The 24436-nt window shown below is 31.4% G+C and overlaps 1 protein-coding gene across 1 annotated transcript; it reads right to left on the reverse strand.

The window, feature by feature from the left end:
- Window positions 1-3132: 3132 nt before the first annotated feature.
- Window positions 3133-10266, reverse strand: LOC145331556 (trans-3-hydroxy-L-proline dehydratase-like). Its single transcript, XM_080176268.1, has 17 exons — window positions 10211-10266; window positions 9819-9855; window positions 8803-8856; window positions 8412-8481; window positions 7507-7616; window positions 6901-6959; window positions 6003-6064; window positions 5886-5926; window positions 5282-5342; window positions 5027-5085; window positions 4890-4941; window positions 4680-4718; window positions 4529-4622; window positions 4378-4430; window positions 4180-4262; window positions 3696-3779; window positions 3133-3270 (listed from the first exon to the last, which is right to left on the reverse strand). The coding sequence occupies exons 1-17, from the start codon at window positions 10261-10263 to the stop codon at window positions 3226-3228; spliced, it is 1056 nt and encodes a 351-aa protein (XP_080032394.1). The 5' UTR covers window positions 10264-10266; the 3' UTR covers window positions 3133-3225.
- Window positions 10267-24436: the final 14170 nt, after the last annotated feature.

Genomic DNA, 24436 nt, shown 5'->3' on the forward strand with positions numbered 1-24436 from the left:
CTTTTTACAACTTTCAAAGACATAACCTTATTTTTCTAAGGTTTCGTGAATTCAAATTTTTGCATATTCTCTCTTTCTTTGTTATGAAAACATATAATCTGCTCTATACCTCATGTGGTCAAATGATATTTATACATTAGACACCGGCCAAAACAAATAATGATCAATTTTTAGTTAATTATTGAGTTAACCTCTAAGTTAAATAAAAACAAGGAAGACAATATCCATAAGTAGCGAAGCTCAAAAAGTTATGAATGGATATTGGGAAAAAATTTACTACAGAGCAGTTTCATACAATAATCATTAAACTTTAAAATCACGAACCCTTTAAAATCACGCAACCCTTAAATCACAAAAACTTTAAAATCAAGGAATCGATCTAGCACCGCAATTAATAGGAATATTCACTAAAAATTTCAGCTGTCTATCTTGAAGAGGAGCTGAGAAAATCACGTTTCCCCCATAGCGTTACGGACTGACGGACATACGAAGTGAATTATAGAGTAGCTTCGATACTAACAATAAAATTAATAAATCAAAGAAATTGAAGTCTTAAATGCAATCTTATGAAAAGGGGGCTCTAGGAAAAATTAAAGCGTATTTGCTTTGCATGTTACATTTTAATTTCTAGGTCATCCCAATAGAGTTTTTATGGACATAAATTCTACCTGAGCTGTCAATGGGTTAATTAAAAACATTTTTTGCTTCTTCAATTATAAAAAAAAGATATTAAACTAGATTTTCATATCTAAGCTACCCAATTACTAACTATGTCCGCCCTAGGGAGTAAATGTTATTATTTAAAAGCTAAGCTTTTCTATAATTAGGGTCCGTATGTCTGTCCGTACGTCCTTAACAGGTTAGACAGGTTAGAATTGTACATCGATTTCAAACTTTGCATGCTAATTCCTACAACAGGTAGGTACGACTTAGAAAGCGAAGCAACTATATAATCGTTACCAGAAAGTCCGTACGTCCATTTAAAACAAGCTATTTATTTTTATTTTTTGACAACAAATTTTTGTATGGTAAAATTATTCTATACATCTGATTTTTTTTAATACTGATTCCTATTCCAACAAGGTGCACTGTTATAAGCGAAGCATCTGTATAGTAAAGTCCTGAAAACGTTATTTCCTTAACCATTATCATGTATTTAATCAGTTTTGCAACAAATTTACTTACAATTTTGTATGGACTTATGCATTTATGTTCAGATTAATCAGTTATGACACTCTACAAGTGTTAATGTTTGTTTGTCCTTACATTTCAGAGCTTCGCTCTAATGAAAATTAGTTGTTAAAAAAGTTAAAAATCAACATGTTTGAAATGGATGTTCGTACATTCTGGTAATGCTTTTAGAGTTGCTACAATTTCCAAATTGTACCTAAGTATTAGAGGAATCACCATGCAAAGATTTGAATCGATAGAAAAATTCTAACATTTTTATTAATTGACGAAAAGAGCTAACTGTCCATGCCGGACGGACGGACCAACCCTAATTTTAGATAAGCCTCGAAAAGGGAATGTGATTCTGACAAACAATTCTAAAGGAGATTTCTCCACTACCCCCTTCCCCTTCTCCTCCCCTTCCTACCCATCCCTCTTCAGTCACATAAAACAAGATAATATACCCCCACCTTACTTCCAAAGGTTTCGTGATTTTTTTGTAGAATTGATTGTTGGAATAGGCCTGCTGTTATTAAAAAGCATTGGAATATATGTAATTATTCAAAGGAAGGTTAGGGTAAATAATGGATTTATTATTACTTGGATCTTACACCAGATTATCATTTACTCTGGAAATTATCATTAAGTGAAATGTGTAGCTGGCTAAAATAACGATACCACACTCCCTAACCACCTCCCCTCCGTTTCACACTGCATGAAGAACTGACCAATAACTGATGTCAATGTTAGCAACCTAAATCGACGACAACTTTTCCCTCTGTCTAAATATCCACGTATATTCTAAATCCATTATAGAAAAGGATTTTTTTGTTTTTGAAAGGTTTCGTATTAGACTTTAGGGACTAGTGTAATAAACAGCCCAATTTACCCTCCCTCCCTGGGTAGATGTACATTTAGCTGCAGAGCTGCGGCAAAAAAAAGCAGCTGCATTGTCCCTGTGGCAGAATTAATTTTGACAGCTGCTGGCATCTACAGCTTTTGTAAAATTTTGTCAAAATGTTAAAAAATCAGCAATGTTTTAAATTGACGGCCTTTCTGGTAACGATTAGAGTTGCTACGCTTTTTAATTTGTACCCAACTATTAGAAAAATTAGCATGCAAAGTTTGAAATCAATAGGATAGAAATTTTATACATTATGTCAAACTTTATATTTGATGACTGTGGGGTGTAGGGTTCAGTCCCTCCCACCCCCACTCCCTCCCCAAATTGGGGGCAAATTTTTGGGGAAAAATCTTAGTGTTTGCCCCTTAAGAGGGGGAAAGCGTCATTTTAGGGCCAAGAGCCATCTCTGCAGCACTGAAGAACTTTACTTATTTATCTTCCGCCTCTGGCGAATAGTTTTGCCGTTATTGACTGACCAAGTTGTGATTTTTGCTGTTCCTGAGTTTTTGATGGATATTTTGGGTGAGAAGGAGATGTAAAATCTCTGGAATGGCAAAAGTCACAACTTCCTTGGCGGATAATATCAAACGCCTTCAAAAGTTCTACAACACTGCAGAGATGGCCCTTAAATGACTCTTTCCCCCTCTAAAGAGGCAAAAACTAGAATTTTTCCAAATATATTTGCTCCCACTTTGGGGATGGGAAGGGAGTGGGAGGGACTGAACCCTACACCCCACAGTCATCAAATATAAAGTTTTCGCATACCGTGAGTATAGATTTTCCCCATGCAAAAGTTTTTTTTCCATTATCTCTTATGTGAAAAAAGTTATTTAAAAAAATCATAGTAGGGAAGGTACTCATACAGTTTAACCAAAACTAGTTCTGGGTTCCCTGGGCATCATTTTTTACTATTTTTTATCAACTAATTGAGAATTTAGATCAGTTTTAGATTGTTTCAATTCTCCACTTTTCTTCAACATAATTTGTGTCTAATTAAAATATTTTCCTGTTTTTACTTTTCATTAGTTCCTGTGTGTTATATTTATTTTAATATTTTTTTAAAGAAAACATTCATTCAATTATTTTTATTAAACTAAATAACAAGTAAGACTACCAATATGGAATAAATGTTTTTAGTAATGATGCATCTATCACCAAATATCTGAGACTGTGTATCCTGTTTGCAATGGGTCATCCTGGAAAAGAAAAAGTACAGTAAAGGTTATACAAAATTCCTAACTCAAAGAGGGAGAGTCTCATTCAAGTTATCTAATAATAAAAAGTAGCTTGATGTCTGTCTGTCTGTCTATCAGTCCGTCTGTCTGTCTGTCCGTCCATCCGTCCCTTAAGATCTCGGTAACCAGTGAACCGATCAGATTCTACTCTTCAGTGTATATACCTATTGGTCATGTGGTGGTTTTAAGCTATATTCTTGGGGGGTGGGACACCCCTAACCACCCCCACCTCAAAAAAAAATTTAGGGGAAATTACTTCACATAAATTAGGGGCAGCAGCACCAGAAATAAAAAAAAAGATTTTTTTTTTTTTTTAAATTACATCATGGGGCAAATAGTAATAAATATTTAAGATTTTCTATGAATTTGATCGTTATCATCCTTACCTTTTCCATTATAATTTCAGTTCTAGCAGTCATCCAAGCTCTACCAGAAATCTCTGGAAGAACCCCTATACTTCCATCCTCCAACTAATACGAAAAAGTGTTAAAAAGGGATGGCATTCTAGCCTTTTTTCACCACATAAGATGTGCATTTATATCTTGATTACAATAATTATATTGCTAGAAAATGGTGGATGAAAATTGTACTCTTGTGTATGAATTTGGAAATATAAAACCAAACTTCAAATAATGGAAATGATTACTGTTTGCAAAAATGTGTGCAAAAACATGCCAATATCTCATAAGAAGGGTCTGAATGGATTTTAATTCTTCTTGTTTACGTTTTAGGGGACTATAACCTTTTCGAAAATTATTACTTTAAGGTGTAATCTTGAGGGTCAACTTTTTTCTTTTACATTAGTAGTGCCTGGTAAAACAACCTCAAATAATATCATGAAAAGATATCATAAATGTTAATAAAATCTACCTCATGGGTATCTAAAATGTGTCCATACATATAAGTTTGCAGAATACCATGATGGCGTAATGTGTCTCCTTTCTTCATGACTTCTAATAGTTTAATTAAAAAACATATTAAAAGATAACGACCCCAGACACGAAAACACAACAACATCATTAATAATACTTATGAGATAATAAAGACTGAAATAAGAATGAGACAAACTTTTATGATGAAGTAGAGTGATAACAGCAGCAGTTCCTGATCCACATGGTGACCTATCAGAAGAAAATTACATACCACACAAGAATTTCTACATTAATTCTAATCTACATTTTTCAATCAAATTGTAAAATTTCAGATAAACTTGTGTTACCTGTCCAGCATGGCTGTAAATGTATCTGGGTTGTTCCAATCTAATTGACCATTAGACATGACTACAGTGTTTTGGGAAACAAACATGCCATCCTCTATGAGTGAAGTATTTATAGTAAACTAACATAAAAGTTATTTTACTTTTATTTTACCTTTATTAGGCTTTGTCATGAATACAAGAATGTCAGGTCCTGAAAAATTAATATTACATTCACATGAAAAATATTTTTTTAGTAATATAAACTATTCTCTTTCACAGAGACCTCCAAAAAAAAATTAGACTCCCAAAATTCTTAATTTTTTACTCCTACCCCCCCCCCCCCACAAAAAAAAAAAAAGCTTGGACGTCCTTGCTACTTCACCTGGATAATCTAAAGTAGGATGATTAACTGGATGTTGTTCACGAGCTGCAACCTTAAGTAAAAATTTATATCTTTATATAAGTAATTTTATGCCAGCATTATAATTTACAGCATCAAAATTTTTATCATATTCTAACCTTTATCCTTTCCCCAACAGAAGCAAGCTTTCTGCCATTTTCAGGCTTTAGATCAATTCCTATAAAATATTTAAATCTATTTCTTTATTATTTTTAAGCAACTGCCTCTTTGCCTGTGTAGATAATTAAGAGAATAAGGGTGGATAATTATTGAATGAAGTTAATTTCAGTGCCATGAAATTTGCTAAGATTTTATGAATGGATAGACAGGCAAAGATCCTATTACTTTATTATAAAGGTTCTTTAATCATTTACCTAACTGATGAATGTCAACCACTACATACCACATGCCACTGAAGACAATATCTGCACAAACCTACAAATTTTAACAATACATGTATTTTATTTGAATATTAAGATAGTAAATCTAGGGTTGGCAATCCGTCCAATTTTGGACCAGATTCGGATTCTTACAATATCTGCCCAAAATTGAAAAAGATTAATCCCTGTTTCCAGATTCCTATTTTTATACGGATTCCGAATTTTCTGATTGCAGATTGTAGCAAAATTTTACAAGGCCATTTCTAAAATAAATTAAGGGATTAAATTTTATCGGGTACTGGAAAGAATCAATTTTAATATTTTCACAGTAGCTTTTCTCCTATTTCTAGACCGTACAGAGGCCATTTTCTAACCCTTACTCAACCAAACCTAACTTTGTTAAAAATTAAAATATATATTTGAAACAAAAAACTCAAGACGCTAATTTTAGCCTAACAATTAGCAATCCAAATTCGCTATTAAAATAATGGATTGCGGATTCGGATTCTGGATTCAAAAATTGGATGGATTCTGGATTTCGGATTCGGATTTGGATTGCCAACCCTAAGTATATCAGTTCCTAATGTTTTCTATGTACCTCACCGATGTCAGGAACTTGAACTTTAACATTGCACTTTTCTGAATAATAATAAAAAGTTAGGTATAAAATCATAACACAAAAAAAATATTTTAAAATTACAGACTGTTAATTTACCTACAAATGATAGCATTGACTTCATTTTAACTTTCAACACCCTGCCATCCTTACATTCAGCACTAAATATATGGTGACAATTTATTACCATAGTAATTTATATAAATTCTAGCGGCTAAGCCTCTTGAGGCCTTGAGGAAAGGGGAGTTTTTTAAATTTTAGCTTTAAAAAAGTATTTTAAGGGTGGGAGTAACTTTCCCCAAAATAGTCATGAATCACCTTGTAAAGGAGAACCATATCAGTTAGCGAGATTCTTCAGTACAGATAGAAAGACAAACATCCTGCTACTTTATTATAGTGATTAAAACTTTAAAATCATATTTAATTCTAAAACATATACCAGAATCAAATATTGAATTCTTTATAATTTGATCTTGGTTAATCTGTAACAAGGATGACATCATCCATAAAAGCTCTGAAACGATAGGACAAACGAACATAGACACTTGTAGAGTGTCAGAATTGAATAAAACAGTTTAAAATCTTAAAATTTAGAAAACGCTTAAATAGAGTATACTGTTTAAGGACATAGGGCTTGATAAAAGAGATACTTTAATTATAACATTTTGCCCTGTTGTAATAGGAATCAGTCTTCAATATATCAGAAGAATAGGATAATTACATCACATAAAAAATTGTTGTCAAAGAGGTTAAAAATCAATATGTTCTAAATGGACGTAAGGACTTTTTGGTAACGATTACAGAGAAGCTAAGCTTTCTAAATCATACCTAACTATTATAGACATCATCATGCAAAATTTGAAATCGATGGGACAATTTTAACACGTCTGAATAAACAAAGAGAGCTAACTGTTATTAACAGACGGTCGGAGAGACTGCGATGAGACTGCGATGAGACTGCGAGTAACTTTATTATAATTGAGTTGAAATTGACAACCTTATTTCTATGAGTCCACCAGGAGCCTCTAATACAAGATTTGTTACAGGTTCTGTTATCTAAGGAAAATGTAAAAAAAGAATAAAAACGCAATGAGAATAAAAAATTTGATTTAGTTTGTAACATCATAGTTTATTGCTGGTTTCACATCAACTTTTGAAAATTGAAAAAGTTTTGTTGAAATCCAAACTGTCTTAAATTGTCCTATCCTAAAGTAGTAAGCTTTTTTTGTCTGTTGTGAAGGATCTCGCTAACCGCTGATCTTATATGGTTCTTTGGGGAGGGTTCTCTACCCTTCCAGGAAAAATAACCGTTAGAGGCGCTGTGACTAGTAAGGAAATATGTAAGTATTTACAAAGAAGGGAGGGGACAAAGTTCTGTTTTTTACACTAGTCCCCAATGTTATACATATAATTAATTTTTCTTTTTTGTTAACTTTACAACTTTGGGGACTTTTTGATTGGTTGGTTTACTAAGTTGATTGCCCAAACGTTTCAACCAATAATTATAATCTACAGAAGGGGTAATTTTGTAAATTATCATAGGTGATGTGTTTCAATTTATCTGTCTTAAAATGTCTTATCCCTTTAGATCCATGGAATTTACCTTGTGTAATCCAGTTTCCAGTATACAGGTGACTGTACAAATGGTATTGTGTCCAGAAAATAAAGGATAGATCTTGTTCTGCTCACCAATTATGTACCCAAAATCAGCCTCTAATTTTAAACAAGGATGACAATATCCATAAAAGCGAAGCACTGAAACGGTAGGACAAACGTACATACTTACATTTTTAGGACTTCATTATAGAGTTGCTTCGCTTATAATATAGTACTTTGTTGTCCCAGGAATCAATATACATCAGATAAATCGGATAATTAGATCACATAAAAAATTGTTGTTAAAAAAGTAGAAAAATCAACATGTTTAAAATGGACGTACGGGCATTCTGGTAATGATTATAGAGTTGCTACGCTTTCTAAATCGTACCTAACTACTACAGGAATTATCATACAAAGTTTGAAATCAATAGGACAATTCTAACATGCCAAAATCAACGAAAAAAGGGACCGATCCTAATCATAGAAAATCTTCGCTTTTAAAAATAAATGCGGCAAATCAAAACTTTTTATGTTAGATTTTCAAAACTATGATTTATTAAGAACTATAAATCATGATATTCATTATTCATAGATTAGAGAACTTTTCAGAATTAACTTCACCAAGTTTTTTCTTTTCCCACCATTTCCAAAATATGATACCTACATAGAAGTGAGAGAGAGGAAACAATGGGCTGTTCATTACACTAGTATCCAAAGTTTTACAATACCGTTTTCTTATTCGTTGGCTTATCAACCTTGAGGACTTTTATTAAATTTTGATTGGTTTATTTATTAGGTTGAGTGTTTCAAGGTTTCGTCCACTACAGAAGGGGTAAATTTTGTGTGTCATCATTGGGGATGTACATCAATTTATCAGCCATTGACTTATCCTTTTAGATCCCTGGATACCTGGATTTGTTGGTGGAACTAGAAAGTTAACATTTTGACAGGGATAACCTCGGGGCTCAGTTAGCAAAATCTAATTTAAAATTATCTCTTTAGACTTTTATTGAATTTTTATTGGTTGGTTCATTAAGTTGAGTGTCCTAACGTTTCAACCACGAAAAATTATTTACAGAAAGGATAATTTTGTGTATTATTATTGGGGATGCACATCAATTTATAGGCCATTGTCTTATCCCTTTAGATTCCTACTACATTCACCATTTTACGATTATGTACTATTAAAAAGATCTAATCATTTGTAAATTTTTCTTTAATTGATTTAAAGGACTTTTTCATAATTTAAGATAATAAAAAAATTTCATAGATTTACAATTTTATTAGTTTTAAATCTTACTTTTCTAAGATTGTCATAATTTTCCATGAAGTATTTTCGCTTTTCAGCCATTGTCTAAAATAAAATTGTATGGGGATTTCCTAAAATAATTAGAAAATCCAGTATGAACTCTAATTTTTAGAAATTTTAGAACGATTCCTAGGTGTTACGTATACCTGTGCTACGTATAATGAGGGAGCTACGTGGTAAAATGTTCCAACTGACTTAAAACTTGACTTGCGAGTATATTACTAAATATTAGAGAATATTGTGTACAAAACGTAGTGTGTATATTTTTAAAATTCAAATTGCGCGGCTTGTGCTAATAGTAGAAAAATATCATGCATACTGATAGAACCGCTATGAACTCTAATTTTTGGAAATATAAGTACAGTTCCTGAGCTACAAATAGTTTAGTAGCTAGGTTGTAGCTCCCTAATTATAAGTAGCACAGGTATACATAGCACAGAAACTGTTCTTATTTTTCCAAAAAATTAAAGTTCACAAGCAACGCAATTTGAATTTTAAAAAGGTCCATATGTTTTGCTCACCTTTTAACTATTCTCTTTTATTTTGCTACGAGTTTTAATTCATTCATAGAATCAAAGCTTAGAATTTCAGAAGGAAGGACAAACGAACAATAACTCTTGTAGAGTGTCAGATCTTAATAAGCAGTACATTAAGTTCTAAGTCTAAAGAAAAAATTCTGTTGTATACATATTATACCTAGTTGTCCTAGGAATCCTTATTACAAAAATCAGATGAATAGGATTATTATATCATACAAAAAAATTAGTGAAAAAAGTTAAAATATGTTTTTTTTAATGGACTGGACATACTGACTTTCAGTACAGGTTATAGATTTGCTACTTTTTTCTAAATCATACCTAATTATTGCAGGAATCACCATGAAAAGTCTGAAATCGATAGTACAATTCTAACGTGTCTAAATTAACAAAAATAGATGATTGATACGGACGGACCAACTCTAAATATAGAAAAACTTCGCTTCCAAGAATAAACTTAATGTTAGATACCTGTCCCTGTAAATCTGGAACACCAGACAGAACAATCCTAGATTTAAATAATCATCAAAAAAAAGAGGATGACAATATTCATAACAGCGAAGCTCTGAAACGGTAGAACAAAAGGGCATTAACAGTGTCAGAACCAAGTAATCAGAATTTAAATATTGTTGTTAAAAAAGTGAAACAAATCAACATGTTGAAAATGGATTGGACGTAGGGGCATTATGGTAACGATTATAGAGTTGCTACGCTCTCTAAATTGTACCTAACTACTACTGAGATCACCATGCAAAATTTGAAATCCATAGGACAATTCTAACGTGCCTAAATTAATAATAAAAAAGCTACGGACGGACGGACCCTAATTATAGAAATGTTTCGCTTTTAAAAAGATTTTAAACCTGGCAGGTTCACCACCACAATGAAGATCTACACATTTCCAGCTTTCAGCCATTTTTATTCTAGGCATTGAAATTAGGTTTTTGTTTTATATGAACACTAGCGGATTCGCCCCTAGCCTCTAAAAAAAATTATGGTGCCGCCCTTATATAATTTATGGGCATCACCATGGGGGTGGGGAATTTTCATTTTGGGGGGGTTGGGGGTGTCCTACTCCCCAAGAAAATAGCTTAAAACCACCACAGGACCAATAGCTATATACCCTGAAGAGTAGAATCCGATCGGTTCAGTGGTTACCGAGATTTTAAGGGGCGGACGGATAGACATCAAGCTACTTTGTATTATTTACTAAGTATATTTGCAATAACTTTTATTTAATGAAATCTTCCAATTTTTAACATGTACAAAACGGCCTGCTTAATTGCTTCAAGATCCATGTCAGATCTATATAGGAAATAAATGTCTATAAACGAGCTCAAGTTTTCCAAGGATTATATGTATATAACTCATAGTGCTCCAATAATCCATAATAAACTCTCATTGGCTAGAACGATAAGACCCATTGTTTTACTTTATTAAAAATAAATTCATTATTTTCATTTCATGTTGCTATTTACCTTATATTGATGTATTTAATTTCTAATCATAAAAAAGAAAATTTAAATTTATAATATAATAAATTTAAGAAAACCCTGTTTTAAAAGAATTCGATTGTGGCGACACTTTGTGTGTTCAAATATTAAACGAAAATTGTAATCATCATCATTAACCCTTTGGTGATGGTAATGTAAAGAAAAAAATATAATTTTAAAAATCTTTTTAAAATCATTTAAATTATTGAATATTTACTTTCTTTTAGATAGTAATGCCGGGTGAGGAAAATAGATTTATTGAGAAATAGATATGCATATAGAAAACTAGCCAATAGGGAGATAATTATATCGAGCCAACTCTAGTAGATAATATGAATATGAACATAAAGTAAGATAACAGAGGGGACATGAGTTATATCTCCCCTCATATTTGTCTCTAACAGATAATTATGATACTTTGTATGTTCATTGTTTATTCCTGTAACACTCAGGTATAATTTAGAAAGCATAGCAACTCTATAATCATTACCAGAAGGTTCATGCGTCCATTCAAAACATATGCTCATTTTTTAACATTTTGACTACATTTTTTAATATGAATTGATTCAACTGATTTTTTTTTTTGAATAATTATTCTTAGGACAACAAGGTAAATTATTGTGAGTGTAGCAACCTTATAATCAAATCCTAAAAATGAAACTATGTCCATTTACTGTTTCCTATATTTACACAATTTTGCAACAAATTTATGTACAATTTCGTTAACACTTATAAATTGATGTTCTGCTTATTAAGTTCTGACATTCTATAAGAGTTATTGTTTGTCCTTTCTTCTGATTATAAAGCTTCGCTTTTATTTATGTTGTCATCCTTTTTCAATAGGATTTTGATGTGCTATCTAAAACACTTCCAAGTACAAACTGATGTTTGAACATAAATTTATTAATATTCAGGGAGAAAAAGTAAAAAAAAGTTTGAATAAATTTTCAAAACACCAATATTTACCACGTAACAAAGGCAGAAATTTACAATCTCAGAACATTGTTGAGAAAATTATTTAATCATCCATTGACCCATGCCTGCATTCCTGGATTAAGCAGACTTTATGATGGTGTTTTAATTGATTTTAAGTGTTATTGCTTTTAGCAAAGCCACTTTACATTTATGTTTTGAGTCTGTTCCTACTTTGGATAATCACTAGTGGCTACGCCCCCCTCTTTACTTTCAATTGTAGTTTTAACAAGGATGACAACATCCATAAGTAGCGAAGCTAAAAATTATGATTGTATATCAGGAAAAACAAACTATAAAGCAGTGTCATATAATAAATATTATTATTATTATTACGTATTTTATTGGTTTTTAATCAGTTTATAAATATAAAATCACAAAAATATTACTAAAAATATAAAATTGAAATTATTTACAATTACTATATAAAAATAAATTTGGTTTCTTTCATGTGTTCCGTCTTCTTTGAAGATGTGTTGAGTGCTGGTAATTTCTCGTCTAGTCAAAGTGAGGGCAATGGCATCTTTTTCATTAACACAAGGATTTTTGGTTATCCTGATTATCTGTTTACCCTGAGCCGTCAGCTTAAGAAACTGAAAAAAAAAGAATGAAAGTTTAAGTTAGAAAAAATTCATAGTTGAAAGAAATATTGACAGATATTAAGAAAGAGATACAAAAACTAACAAACAGATTTTCTTAATGTCCCTGTAATAACACTAACCCTTTTATCCTCTTATCCACTTATTATACGCATTCTGATATTTTGGGAAACGCATAAATATTGCTCTAAAATTCTTTAAAAACTCTTTTAACATTGACAATACAGGTTTAATTTTCTTATTTCTACATTCAAAAAGAAACCAAGCTGAAATAATAATTTCTGTATTGATTATTATAGCTTTATAGAATGGTATATTAGACGGTGCTCCCAAGAGAACATAATTGGCAACCCATGTTATATTAGATTGGTAAAGAAAAGTGTTAAAATATTCTAAAAGTAATTCTGTATTTGATGAACAATAAAGATAAAAATGACAAGAAGTTTCTCTAGGGGTGGGAAGATTTAAAGCTATTGTACATTGTGTACATGCTGGACTAGTGTCACTAAATTTTGATAAATTTGCATTAAAATGAAGAAGATTGTTAGATAATTTAAAAGCAAAGTCTCTTATGTTCATGGGAAGATAGGATAATCGCCACATGCACATAAACCTTGATTCTCTATTTATATCTATTTCATTACTGAGCCACATATTTCTAGTTTTAACGGGTTGACAATTAGTTAACATAGATTTGGATATATCTAAGAAGTATCTAAAATCTTTTGCTCTCAAATTGGGCTTTGAAATAAAGACTAATATTGAAACAGATTTTTGAGAAAATTTTGTTTTACACCTATTTAAAAATACTCTTAGATTATGTTTCATTCTTATAAATTCATTTGGGGTTACATAACAGGAAGATTTCCTGCAAAATTCATCATAATTTAAAACATTGCCAAAGTTTGAGATAAAATTACTTAAGGTAAGATTTTTTAGTTCATTACCATACCTTAACCATGAGTTTATTGTGAAGAAGTTGTTATTGATCATATTTCCTTGATTATCCGTGAATAAATGATTATTAACAACTTGGGCAGCGAGAATGTTTCCACTAAATTTCCAATAATAATCACAAAAACGTAAAAAAGCTTTAACTAGATTGTACAAAATTGGGTTAGATTCTGGAATAATTTTATCAATTTGTATAGACAAAGGGTTTTCGGGATCTGCAAGATATTGTCTCAATTCTTTACCCCATGAATCATTTGCCTTAAGACCTTTTAAAAAAATGCTAACTTTAAGACTAGTGAGAAATTCTTTTGGGTTAGGCAGGCCAAGCCCACCCTTGCTACAGTCAAGAAAAATTCTATCCTTTGCAATCCTTCCCCCTTGTTTTAGAAAGCCTACAACACACTTTTCAAAGTCTGCTAAAAATTGGTCTGTTGGTTCGAAAATTGAACCTAGATATGATAATTGTGAATAAAAATATGTTTTTATAATAGAAACCCTTCCAGGAATACTAAGATTGAATAAATTCCAAAAATTGCGCAATTTTACAACTTTTGCCAATATTTTGTCCCAAATTAAATTAGTGTCATTTAAAGATTTGTGCAAGCTTAGACCTAAAATTGTGAAATTATCTGAAATTTCAAAATTCAGTTCCTCAACTTTTCTTATAAAATCTAAAGAAGGTAACCCACCAGTTATTATAATTTGAGTCTTAGAGTTGTTAACTTTAAGGTTTGATAATTTTCCAAAGCTGGTCAAAATATCATAACATTTTTGGAGAGATTCTGCCTTTACTTCCATGAAGTTTTGCATATCGTCTGCAAAACCACTTGCTACATTTACTTTATTTTCATCTCTGTTAAAATTGTAAGGAATTGAATTTGGAATTTTAAGAGTGTTTGTTAGACATAATTTTATAACGAGTGGGTTTATTGCAATTTTAAATAAATTTGGAGATGGAAGGTCTCCTTGAATAATACCTATTTTATTTTCAAAATTTTGTGTTAAACCGCAATCAGTCAAGATACAAGATTTTCGGTTTTTAAAAGTAGAAGATACCATTAAAATAAATTTTGGACCAAAATTAGAGAAATGCAATACAGATTGTAAGTAGGTATTTCCTATTGTATCAAATGCCCTCGAAAAATCAATTATTAGACTTGCTAAAGGAGAATTTGTGGAGTTTGATTTTGAAAGCAGTTCATATACATTTATTAAACATTCTTGTATAAAATACTGATCGGAATAAGCTTTCTGAGCATTGTGTATTATGGAATCTACAACAGTTTTTAATCTTAAATTTATAACTCCACTATATAGTTTATAAGGAGATGTAAGTATACCAATGCTACGCCAATTTTTAATATTAGAAAGATCTTTATCTCCACCCTTTGGAATCAAATTGCTTCTACTTATATTCATCATACCTCTTAACTCCCCTTTATTAGCCATATAGTTAAAACCATGTAACATTGTATCTTTAATTAAATCCCAAAAATGTTTAATTGACGCCATAGGTATGCCATCTAAACCAACAGCAGCATTTAAATTAGCATTTTTAAGCACGGTTTCAAGTTCAGACATTTGAATAGGTGACTCAAGATTTAATTTATCTTCTAGCGATAATTTAAAAGGGTCAAAAATTGGATCATTTTCATTTCTTTCAAAAAATTCTTCAAAAGAAATTTCTGGCTCAACAGACGTGCTAAAAAGTTGTTTAAAGTGATTAACAATAAAATTTTGTCTCTCATCATCATTTTGAATAATATTCCCTGAGTAGTCTTTAATCAAAGATACAGATTCATGAGAGTTCTTATTTTTCAAAAGTTCAGAAAAGCTTCTAGTGCTTTTCTCATGGTTTAATAAGTTAAAATAATTTGTGTTTTCCAAAAGTCTTAGATTTTCTCTGTGTTCAATTTCCAAAAGTTTTGCCTCAGTTTCTTTAAAATTAACAGAATTAAAATCACCAATACTTCTTAAATATGATAATTGATCAGACAATTTATTTTTTTCCTCCTTTGTTGTTTTAACATAAAATGACTGAAATGATATACATGTATTTTTTATTTCATTTAATAAACATTCTAACATTAAGTCCGGTTCCAACTTAGTGTTATAAGATAAAAAAGTTTCAATACTGGGAAAAAGTGAACAGTTTTCTTCAATTTCATTACTATAAACTTTAATTAAATGTTTACAAAATTTGTCATTGGGTAGATTTAAGATCGTTTTTTCAAGCCCCTGAATATACAAAGATAAAATGTTAATCCTATTAATTAGTAGAGTTAATTCATTTTTATTTGGAGGTTCTGTATTATCAACCATAAAGCTGTACACAGAAAATTTTACTGTAGAATATAAATGTTCAATATTAAGTAGGGAGCTATCAATAACTTTTGGTCTAGTAATATTCTTACTTTTTCCAAAGAAAGTGACAGGTTTATGGTCAAAATATTTTGATAGCCTATTTGGATATTCAACTTTTTTGATTAATGGACTAAATTGTGGGCTTGCCAAACAATGGTCAATCCTTGACCTATTTATAGCTTGTTCACTAAAAGGAATATAACTATAAGTTTTTAAATTTGGATACAAAAGTCTAAATTTGTCTACAATAAATCCATCCCTTATCCATGAAACTAAAGTTTTTGTGTGAATTAAGTTAGGTATTGCGCTCATGTTAAGAATTTCATAATTATTCAAAACTACGTTAGAATTTATAGGCAAATCACAAGTTAAACAGTTCAGATCTCCCAAAATAACAAACTTAGAAATTCCAATACTTTCAATTTTTTGTTTTAAGAGTGAATAAAAATCTTTATTTTGAGATTGAGTTGGACCATAACAGTTAATGATAAGCATTCGTTCATTATTTATATGCAAATCAACGATAATGACATTTTCACACCTAGATTTAAATATTCTATAAACTTTATGACAAAAATTTCTCCTTATCATTGTGATTACACCACGATCCCCTTTTGTGCTATTAAGATAAATATCATAATTTCCGAATTTACTTATCATTAAATAGTTTTTAAGAAATGTTATATTATTACCCACACGCGTGTCTTGAAGTAAAATTATATGTGAATTTGTTTTTAAAACTGCATTAATTTTCATTTTAAACTTCCCACCATCTTTATCTAGAGAGGCCAAACTTAAATTTAGCGAGTTCATATTTTGACTTATAACTTTTACATTGTCTAAGCAAAAAGAATTTCCAGATGTAGGCTGGTTTACTGGGGGAGGGGGACTTAAAATTACTTCTTCAAATATTAATTCCTCGCCTTTTTAAATTTAGGATCCCCTAAAAGCTTACAAAAAGACATATAATTTTTCTTCAAGTTAAAAAAGTTTATCCCTTTTTTGAAAGATAAAACTGAACCAAGAGACATAGTGTAATGTTTCAAAATATTTTTTTGCAATTTATGAGAAATGTCAAAGTAGAGATTTGGATGATAAAATTGGGGTAAATTACAACCAAGGGCAGAAGGGGGAGAATGTAAAAGGGGGAATAACATTTCACATCTATAGTAAATATACCATTTAAAAGTAACAACAAAAAGGAGCAGTTTATATAAATAATGCATTATTTTGACAAGAATATTTTAAATCAATGATTATTTTGTTTACTCACATTTGTATATATTTACTAGAGAAAGGTTGCAAGAATTTGGTGTTTACAAGCATTGCTTGAGGCGCAGGAGTTTTAAAACTTTCTAAAAATGTCCAGTTAGTACCCATCCTTGTTCTGTAAGACACCATTATGGATTTTCCGGTTGCGCTGGGCCTAATAAGAATTTGCTTAGAGGTTAAATCTATGTCCTCAGATTTAACATTTTGGTACTTTTCTCTTAAACTTTTAATAATAGGAAACAATTGTTTAGGCCAATGAAAGTTAACATCTAACCCCTTAGTCTTTAGAGCCTTATCTAAAGCAGCCTTTCCTTGTTTAGTTTTGGATTTTAGTAATACTGGAACGATAAACTTTTCATTTTTCTCAAATGTTTCTTTTGCTAATGGGGTGATTACTACGTCCGATAAAACTTTAGGGGTGAGAGTAGAAGAAAGCTTTGTCTTCACCGTTTCAATCATAGAAATGTCAGAATCCCTATCAATGTGAACGCCTAAATCCAAGTTGGGGACCTTACTACTTAGAGAAGCAAGCATGGTTTCATTACACAAATCTTTATACCCTGCTGACCTTTCGATATCAGACACAAGGTCGCCAGAAGCCACATTGATAGCTACGGTGGCCTCTAGTTTCTCAATTCTTTCAATTAGCGTCTTCTGGTTATTAGATAACCCGAAAACAAACTTAGACAAATCATTCATCTTAGATTCTAGTTCAATAAACCAATTGGTTATTGGAGCTATGATTTTAGCCTTTTCACTAGGCTTCCCACTATTACATTGACTTAGCTTATCAAGTTCTTCCCTAATTTTTCCCGTTGTCTCAGTTATTTTAGAGAAGTAAATATAAATATTAATATTGGTAAAATAGGGAAATCATCACACCTTTAAAATCACGCAACCTTATAATCATGAAAACTTGAAAATCTAGGAATCAATCTAGCACCGCAATTGATAGACAAATCTTAATGAAACTTGATGGAAATATGTAAAACATGAGCATACTCAATCCCTGATAATTTCAACCGTCAATTCTGAATAGGAATTGAGAAAACCACGAAAACCTAAAAAATCTAGGAATCGATCTAGCACCCCAATTAATTAAAAATATTAATAAAACTTGGTGAAAATATGTAGAATGAAAATTTAATTAATCCCTAAAAATTTCAGCCCTTAATCTTGAAAAGGAGGTGAGAAAATCACGAAAACGTAAAAATCTAGGAATCGATCTAGCACCCCAATTAAAATAACAAACAGACGGACAAAACAATATATATATTAGATGGGCATAAATAGTGGGAATCTTCACTAAAAATTTCAGCTGTCTCTCTTGAATAGGAGCCGAGAAAATCACGTTTCCCCCAATTCATTAATTACGGACAGACGGACGGGCAGACGGACGGACGGAAATTGTGAATTATAGAGTAGCTTTGCTACTAAAAAGAAAAATTTTATAAATTCCTATTAGGGTAGGTAATTTTTTATAAAGCCGATTTCTCTTGGGAGGGTGTTGGTACACTCCCCCAAAATAGATATAAACCATCCCAGGACCTCTGAAAAGCTACCCTGTAAAGGAGAACCATATCGGTTTAGTAGTTAGCGAGATCCTTCGGTACACACACAAAGACAGATAAAGAGAGATCCTCTTTCTTTATTATAAGGATAACTTCGCCCTTAGCCTCAAAGAGTGGGGGCCGGAGGGGAATACCGCCCTCCCTCCATTTAATAGTCATGTAAGCTAATTCTAGGCTTTTTAAAAAAACTTATTGTTATTACCTAATTGATCAGATCAAGTATAATTTTTTTACCAATCCTCCATAAAGCATAATTACATTTTTAGTAGCGAAGCTACTCTATAATTCACAATATCCGTCCGTCCGTCTGTTCGTAATTAATAAATTTGGGGAAACGTGATTTTCTCGGGTCCTATAAAAGGTAGAAAGCTGAAACTTCATCAAGGAGCACAATTAACTATAAGACATCAATGGCGGTCGGACTGCTTTTTAGCAGGTTTTAGGCTATTTTTATATTTTCCAAATTTTCCCCATATCTTTGGTGTTTATGGTACGATTTTCAAATTTTTTTCAGTTAAAGATATCAAAATTAAATTTTCCGTCGTTTGAAGAAAACAGCGATGACGGTCAGACTGCCTTTTAACAGGTTTTTGGCTATTTTTATATGTTTGACATATTTCCCCATATCTTTGATTTTTTTGGTCCAATTTTAAAACTTTTTTTGCATTAACAGTTTCAAAATATTTTTTTCACATTGTTATGTGCATCTAGTATGTAATTTACTTTAATCGTCTTCATCATACAAAATAAAACAAAGTTTTGTGTTTATTTTCTCCAATAAATCTATTCTTGATTTAATAAATACACTTTAAATCTATTTGTACGTATTCCCATCCACAATTTTGTGTGCTTTGCTACTTATGGATGTTGTTATCCTTGTTTTCAGATACTTCCTTCTCTTTATTTTTAAACTAGGGGCTTCGTGCCTAGAGGCCTCTAGGGGCACATGAGGGGGGAGGGAGTTGTCTTCGATTACCAATTTTTTTTATTTAGATTTCAAAAAAATGTAAAAAACAATATTTGGGGGTGGGAATTGTCGACCATCCCTCCCCCCCCCCCTAGGTTTTCAATTTTAGTTTGGAAAAAATAATTTTTTTATTTTTTTTTTGGGAGGGGTAATTTTGTTTCTAGAGGTGAATTCTCTTGGGAACCCTCCTCCAAAATAGTTATAAACCTATGACCTATGAGAAGCTACCCTGTAAAGGAAAACCATATCGGATCAGCCAAGATCCACCGGTACGCACAAAAACAGATCCTGAAAGACAGATGCACATAGACACATCCTTTTACTTTATTATAAGTATTCAAAGCTGCACTAACGAAGATATAGGTGATTATTTTTAAATAAAAAAACAAGGATGACAACATCCATAAGTAGCAAAGCTCAAAAATTATGATTGTATATCAGGAAAAAAATACTATAAAGCAGTGTCATATAATAAAATATTAATATTAATAAAATAGGAAAATCATCACACCTTTAAAATCACGCAACCTTATAATCATGAAAACTTAAAAATCTAGGAATCGATCTAGCATCGCAATTAATAGGCAAATCTTAATGAAACTTGATGGAAATATGTAGAACATGATCATACTCAATCCCTGATAATTTCAACCGTCAATCCTGAATAGGAATTGAGAAAACCATGAAAACCTAAAAAATCTAGGAATCGATCTATCACCCCAATTAATAAAAAAAATATTAATAAAACTTGGTGAAAATATGTAGAATATAAAATTAATTAATTCCTGAAAATTTTCAGCACTTTATCTTGAAAAGGGGTTAAGAAAATTACGAAAACGTAAAAATCTAGGAATCGATCTAGCTAGCACGCCAAATAACAAACAGATGGACAAAACAATGTATATATTAGATGGGCATATATAGTGGGAATCTTCACTAAAAATTTCAGCTGTCTATCTTGAATAGGAGCCGAGAAAATTACGTTTCCCCCCCAGCCAGAAAGTAGCGTCACTATCGCGCTACTATAGCGCCGATATCGTGTAGCAATCGAGCACGAGTTCTTACGATATCGCTAAATAGTCGTCCAATGCACATCGACGATATGTTACGATAAATGGTCGAAAAGGTACTTAGAGCTGCGCGATACAAACACGAAATCGTAAGCGATATCGTAAGGCTCGTAAGCGATATCGTGCCAAAATCGTGAATAAAAAGTACATTTAAAAAATATTTAACATCATGTAGTTTTGTTTGTAAATATTGTATGTAAGTAAGAGGTTGCATAAAGAATCCATTTCATACTGTGCATGCAGACAGAGAAAGAGAGAGTGAGAGACAGAGAGAGACATGGTGTAAAGAGACCCCATTATTTGTGCCCTTCTACTTCATGTATACTCTCAAAAGTTTTCAAATAACTTTGATAGAATATTTTATTTGTTTATCATGATGAATGGCAATGATTTAAGGAATTTTAAGACACACATTTAAAAATGTTGCTATTTAGAAAAAAAACTTTTTAAAAATACTTTTATTTGCAATATTAAACATAAACACATTATGACAATTTTAGTTATCAGTTTTATATTTATTTTGTTTGACAACAGAAAAAATGCAATATATTTTTTAAAATAATGTAAGCTTCTAGCGGCCAATTTATAAACTATATTTCTCACAGAATGATGTTGATTATATGTTGGTTGTGTGTCTGTTTGTAAGTGTGTGTTGACACACATAAAATGCTATTGTTTACGATATCTTAGGGAAATCGTGGTTGCCGCGATTTTTACTACAAAATCGAATTAATCCCTAGCGATTTTTTTCGATTTTTGCTATAAAATCTTAAATAAGATTTTGGCGATAATATACTACATATCGGATGCGAGTTTCCTTACGACGTTTCTAGCTGGGCCCAATTCATTTATTACGGACAGACGGACGGACGGACGGACATTGTGAATTATAGAGTACCTTCGCTACTAAAAACATATAGGATTACAAATATGTAAGTGGTTAATGTTATCATATTATAGGCTTACGCTTCTAAATAGATCCTACAAGAACCATATTAGCTTCTCATACCCTTTAAAATACTGCGGCCCTTTCTATAGGGATATCTGTCATGAAATAGGTACAAACCTGCTTGAAACAGCTAGTGTGAAGCATCCCTGGAATGCAGAATTTAAATAATACCCCACATTTTTTAGTAGCGAAGCTACTCTATAATTCACAATGTCCGTCCGTCCGTCTGTCCGTCCGTCTGTCCGTAATTACTGAATTGGGGGAAACGTGATTTTCTCGGCTCCTATAAAAGATAGAGAGCAGAAATTTTTTGACAACATTCCCATTATTAAGGAGCACAATTAACTATAAAACATCAATGGCGGTCAGACTGCTTTTTAGCAGGTTTTAGGCTATTTTTTATATTTTCCAAATTTTCCCTATATCTTTGGTGTTTATGGTCCGATTTTCAAAATTTTTTCAGTTAATGATATCAAAATTAAATTTCCCGTCATTTGAAGAAACAACAATGACAGTCAGACTGCCTCTTTGCAGGTTTTTGGCTATTTTTATATTTTTCACATTTTTCCCCATATCTTTGGTGTTTATGGTCCGATTTTCGAAATTTTTTCAGTTAAAGATATCAAAATTAAATTTCCTGTCATTTGAAGAAAAAACAATGACAGTCAGACTGCCTTTTTGCAGGTTTTTGGCTATTTTTATATTTTTCACATTTTTACCTATATCTTTGGTGTTTATGCTCCAATTTTCAAAAATTTTTCAGTTAAAGATATTAAAATTAAATTTCTGGCGTTTTAAGAAAAGAAACAATGGCGGCCAAACTGCCTTTTAGCAGGTTTTTGGCTATTTTTATATGTTTGACATATTTCCCCATATCTTTGGTATTTTTGGTCTAATTTTAAAACTTTTTTGCATTAACAGTTTCAAAATATTTGTTTCCCCATTGTTATGTGCATCTAGTATGTAATTTACTTTAACCGTCTTCATCAAACAAAATAACACAAGGTTTCGTGTTTATTTTCTCCAATAAATCTATGGATTTTAATAAATACACTTTAAATCTACTTCTACGTATTCCCATCCACAATTTTTTGTGCTTCGCTACTTATGGATGTTGTCATCCTTGTTTTTATTTTTTTTTTCGGGGAGAGGAGGGTTTCCTTGGCCAAATTTCTCTCCCACCAACCTCCAATTATCCTAGCTGACTTCCCGGAAAATTGCTGAACAAATTGAAATTAAAATATGAATTTTATTTTACATTACGTCAATTATAATATGATTTTGCTTTGATTTATTATCGAGATGTCTGGAGAAATATAGTTTCCTGAAGAGTTAGATTTTTAGTAACAAATTATTACTTATAAAAGCTTTTAATGAAACAAACTAGAATATTTTTATATTTCCCCCAATTGAGCAAAAAAAGGGTGAAAAGAAAAAATCAGTTTTATGGCATAATTGTCTCTTATTTTTGTTATTTTGTTTTAATCAAATAATGCGGCCTTATTCCAACGACGACATTAATTTACTTTTGTGTTACTGCGCATGCGCGATTTCGGTACTTTTGGGCTATTCGCACAAAACTAATCAGAGTTACCAGATATTAATTGTAAAAAAACTTATTTTTCTGAATCTTAAATTATTTAACGTATATATGATATCTAGCTATCCTTATAATAAAGTAACAGGATGTGTGTCTGTTTGTGTGTACCGAATGATCTCGTTAACCGCTGAACCGATCGGGTTCTCATAGGTCCTGGGAAGGTTTATAACTATTTTGGGGGAGGGTACCACCATGCTCCCAAGAGAAGTCGAACATAGAAAAAATTCCCCCCCCCCCTTTCATCTTTTGTAATAAATTTTCAAGAGAATAGGAGGCGAAGCCACTTGTTAATGACAAAATCATAATTTCATTTTTAGACATGCGGCACATCTGTCTTAAAAGGCGCATGCCGCGCACAATTTTCATTACTCTGCATAAAAATGATCACAAAAGAAGAAGTGAAAACATGACTTTGAATTTAATTTATATATATTTTAGTAAGCATGAATTTAATGAAAACTTACACAATTTGTTGTTTTATAGTTATTTAGCTGTTTTTATATACATATATTAATTCAATTTGGCGTATTAATAAGAAATATTATTTAACCGGTGAAATATCCTTTAAAAAAAACACATATTTCTAAACTAGCTTTCAAAGTTTTTAAGTTGAGTAAAGATATTATCTAGTGTCATGTCCCTGCCTCGAATATGTTTAAATTATGAGATTCAGCATGATTAATTAATACTTAAATAATCACATTTGCTTTGTATACGTACCTACTACAAAACAGGCTTCAATTTGGATGATTTTCTTATTTTAATTTAACTGCAGGAAGGCCGGCTAATTGAGTACATTTTACATTTTAATTCTATAAATTATGGACTTAATTTGTGAATTGCACCATATATATATAAAGGATACAAAATAGATAACTGTGAATTTTTAGTTTTTGTATTATTTTTAAAGGGTGTAAGCGTATATATGTGACACTATACAAAGAAACAGTGTTGTGGATCCGCATTGATTGTATGCGGATCCGGGTTCTTGACAATAAAAATATAATCACCAAATTTTTCAAAAAAATTTAATTATTCCTTAATCTCGAAGTCAAAAATACTTTTAATTTTTAAGTCTGAATCTAAACCTTAAAGATTGGCTCTCATCACGAGAATGTCTTTGTAAGTGACTATTTTATATAAATTTAGGTAGATATTTTCCATAAATTTACACTCGAGGATGAGGATCCGGATCCTTGGACTCAAAAAAATTCGGATCCTTGCGGATCCGGATCCACAACACTGCAAAGAAACTTAACCTTTTCCTCCGCTTAAATG

Source organism: Acartia tonsa, chromosome 11 (assembly GCF_053477335.1).
Source record: "Acartia tonsa isolate MP-2025a chromosome 11, ASM5347733v1, whole genome shotgun sequence".
NCBI classification, from domain to species: Eukaryota; Metazoa; Arthropoda; class Copepoda; order Calanoida; family Acartiidae; genus Acartia; species Acartia tonsa.

What these genes read in the sequence shown, in the direction of transcription:
- LOC145331556 (XM_080176268.1), bottom strand. Translation starts at nt 10,263, where the DNA reads ATGGCTGAAAGCTGGAAATGTGTAGATCTTCATTGTGGTGGTGAACCT. An exon ending in GTCAATGCTATCATTTGTAG is followed by an intron (nt 5,927 to 6,002) that starts GTAAATTAACAG and finishes ATTATTATTCAG; the next exon opens with AAAAGTGCAATGTTAAAGTT. An exon ending in TCCTACTTTAGATTATCCAG is followed by an intron (nt 4,719 to 4,889) that starts GTGAAGTAGCAA and finishes TTAATTTTTCAG; the next exon opens with GACCTGACATTCTTGTATTC.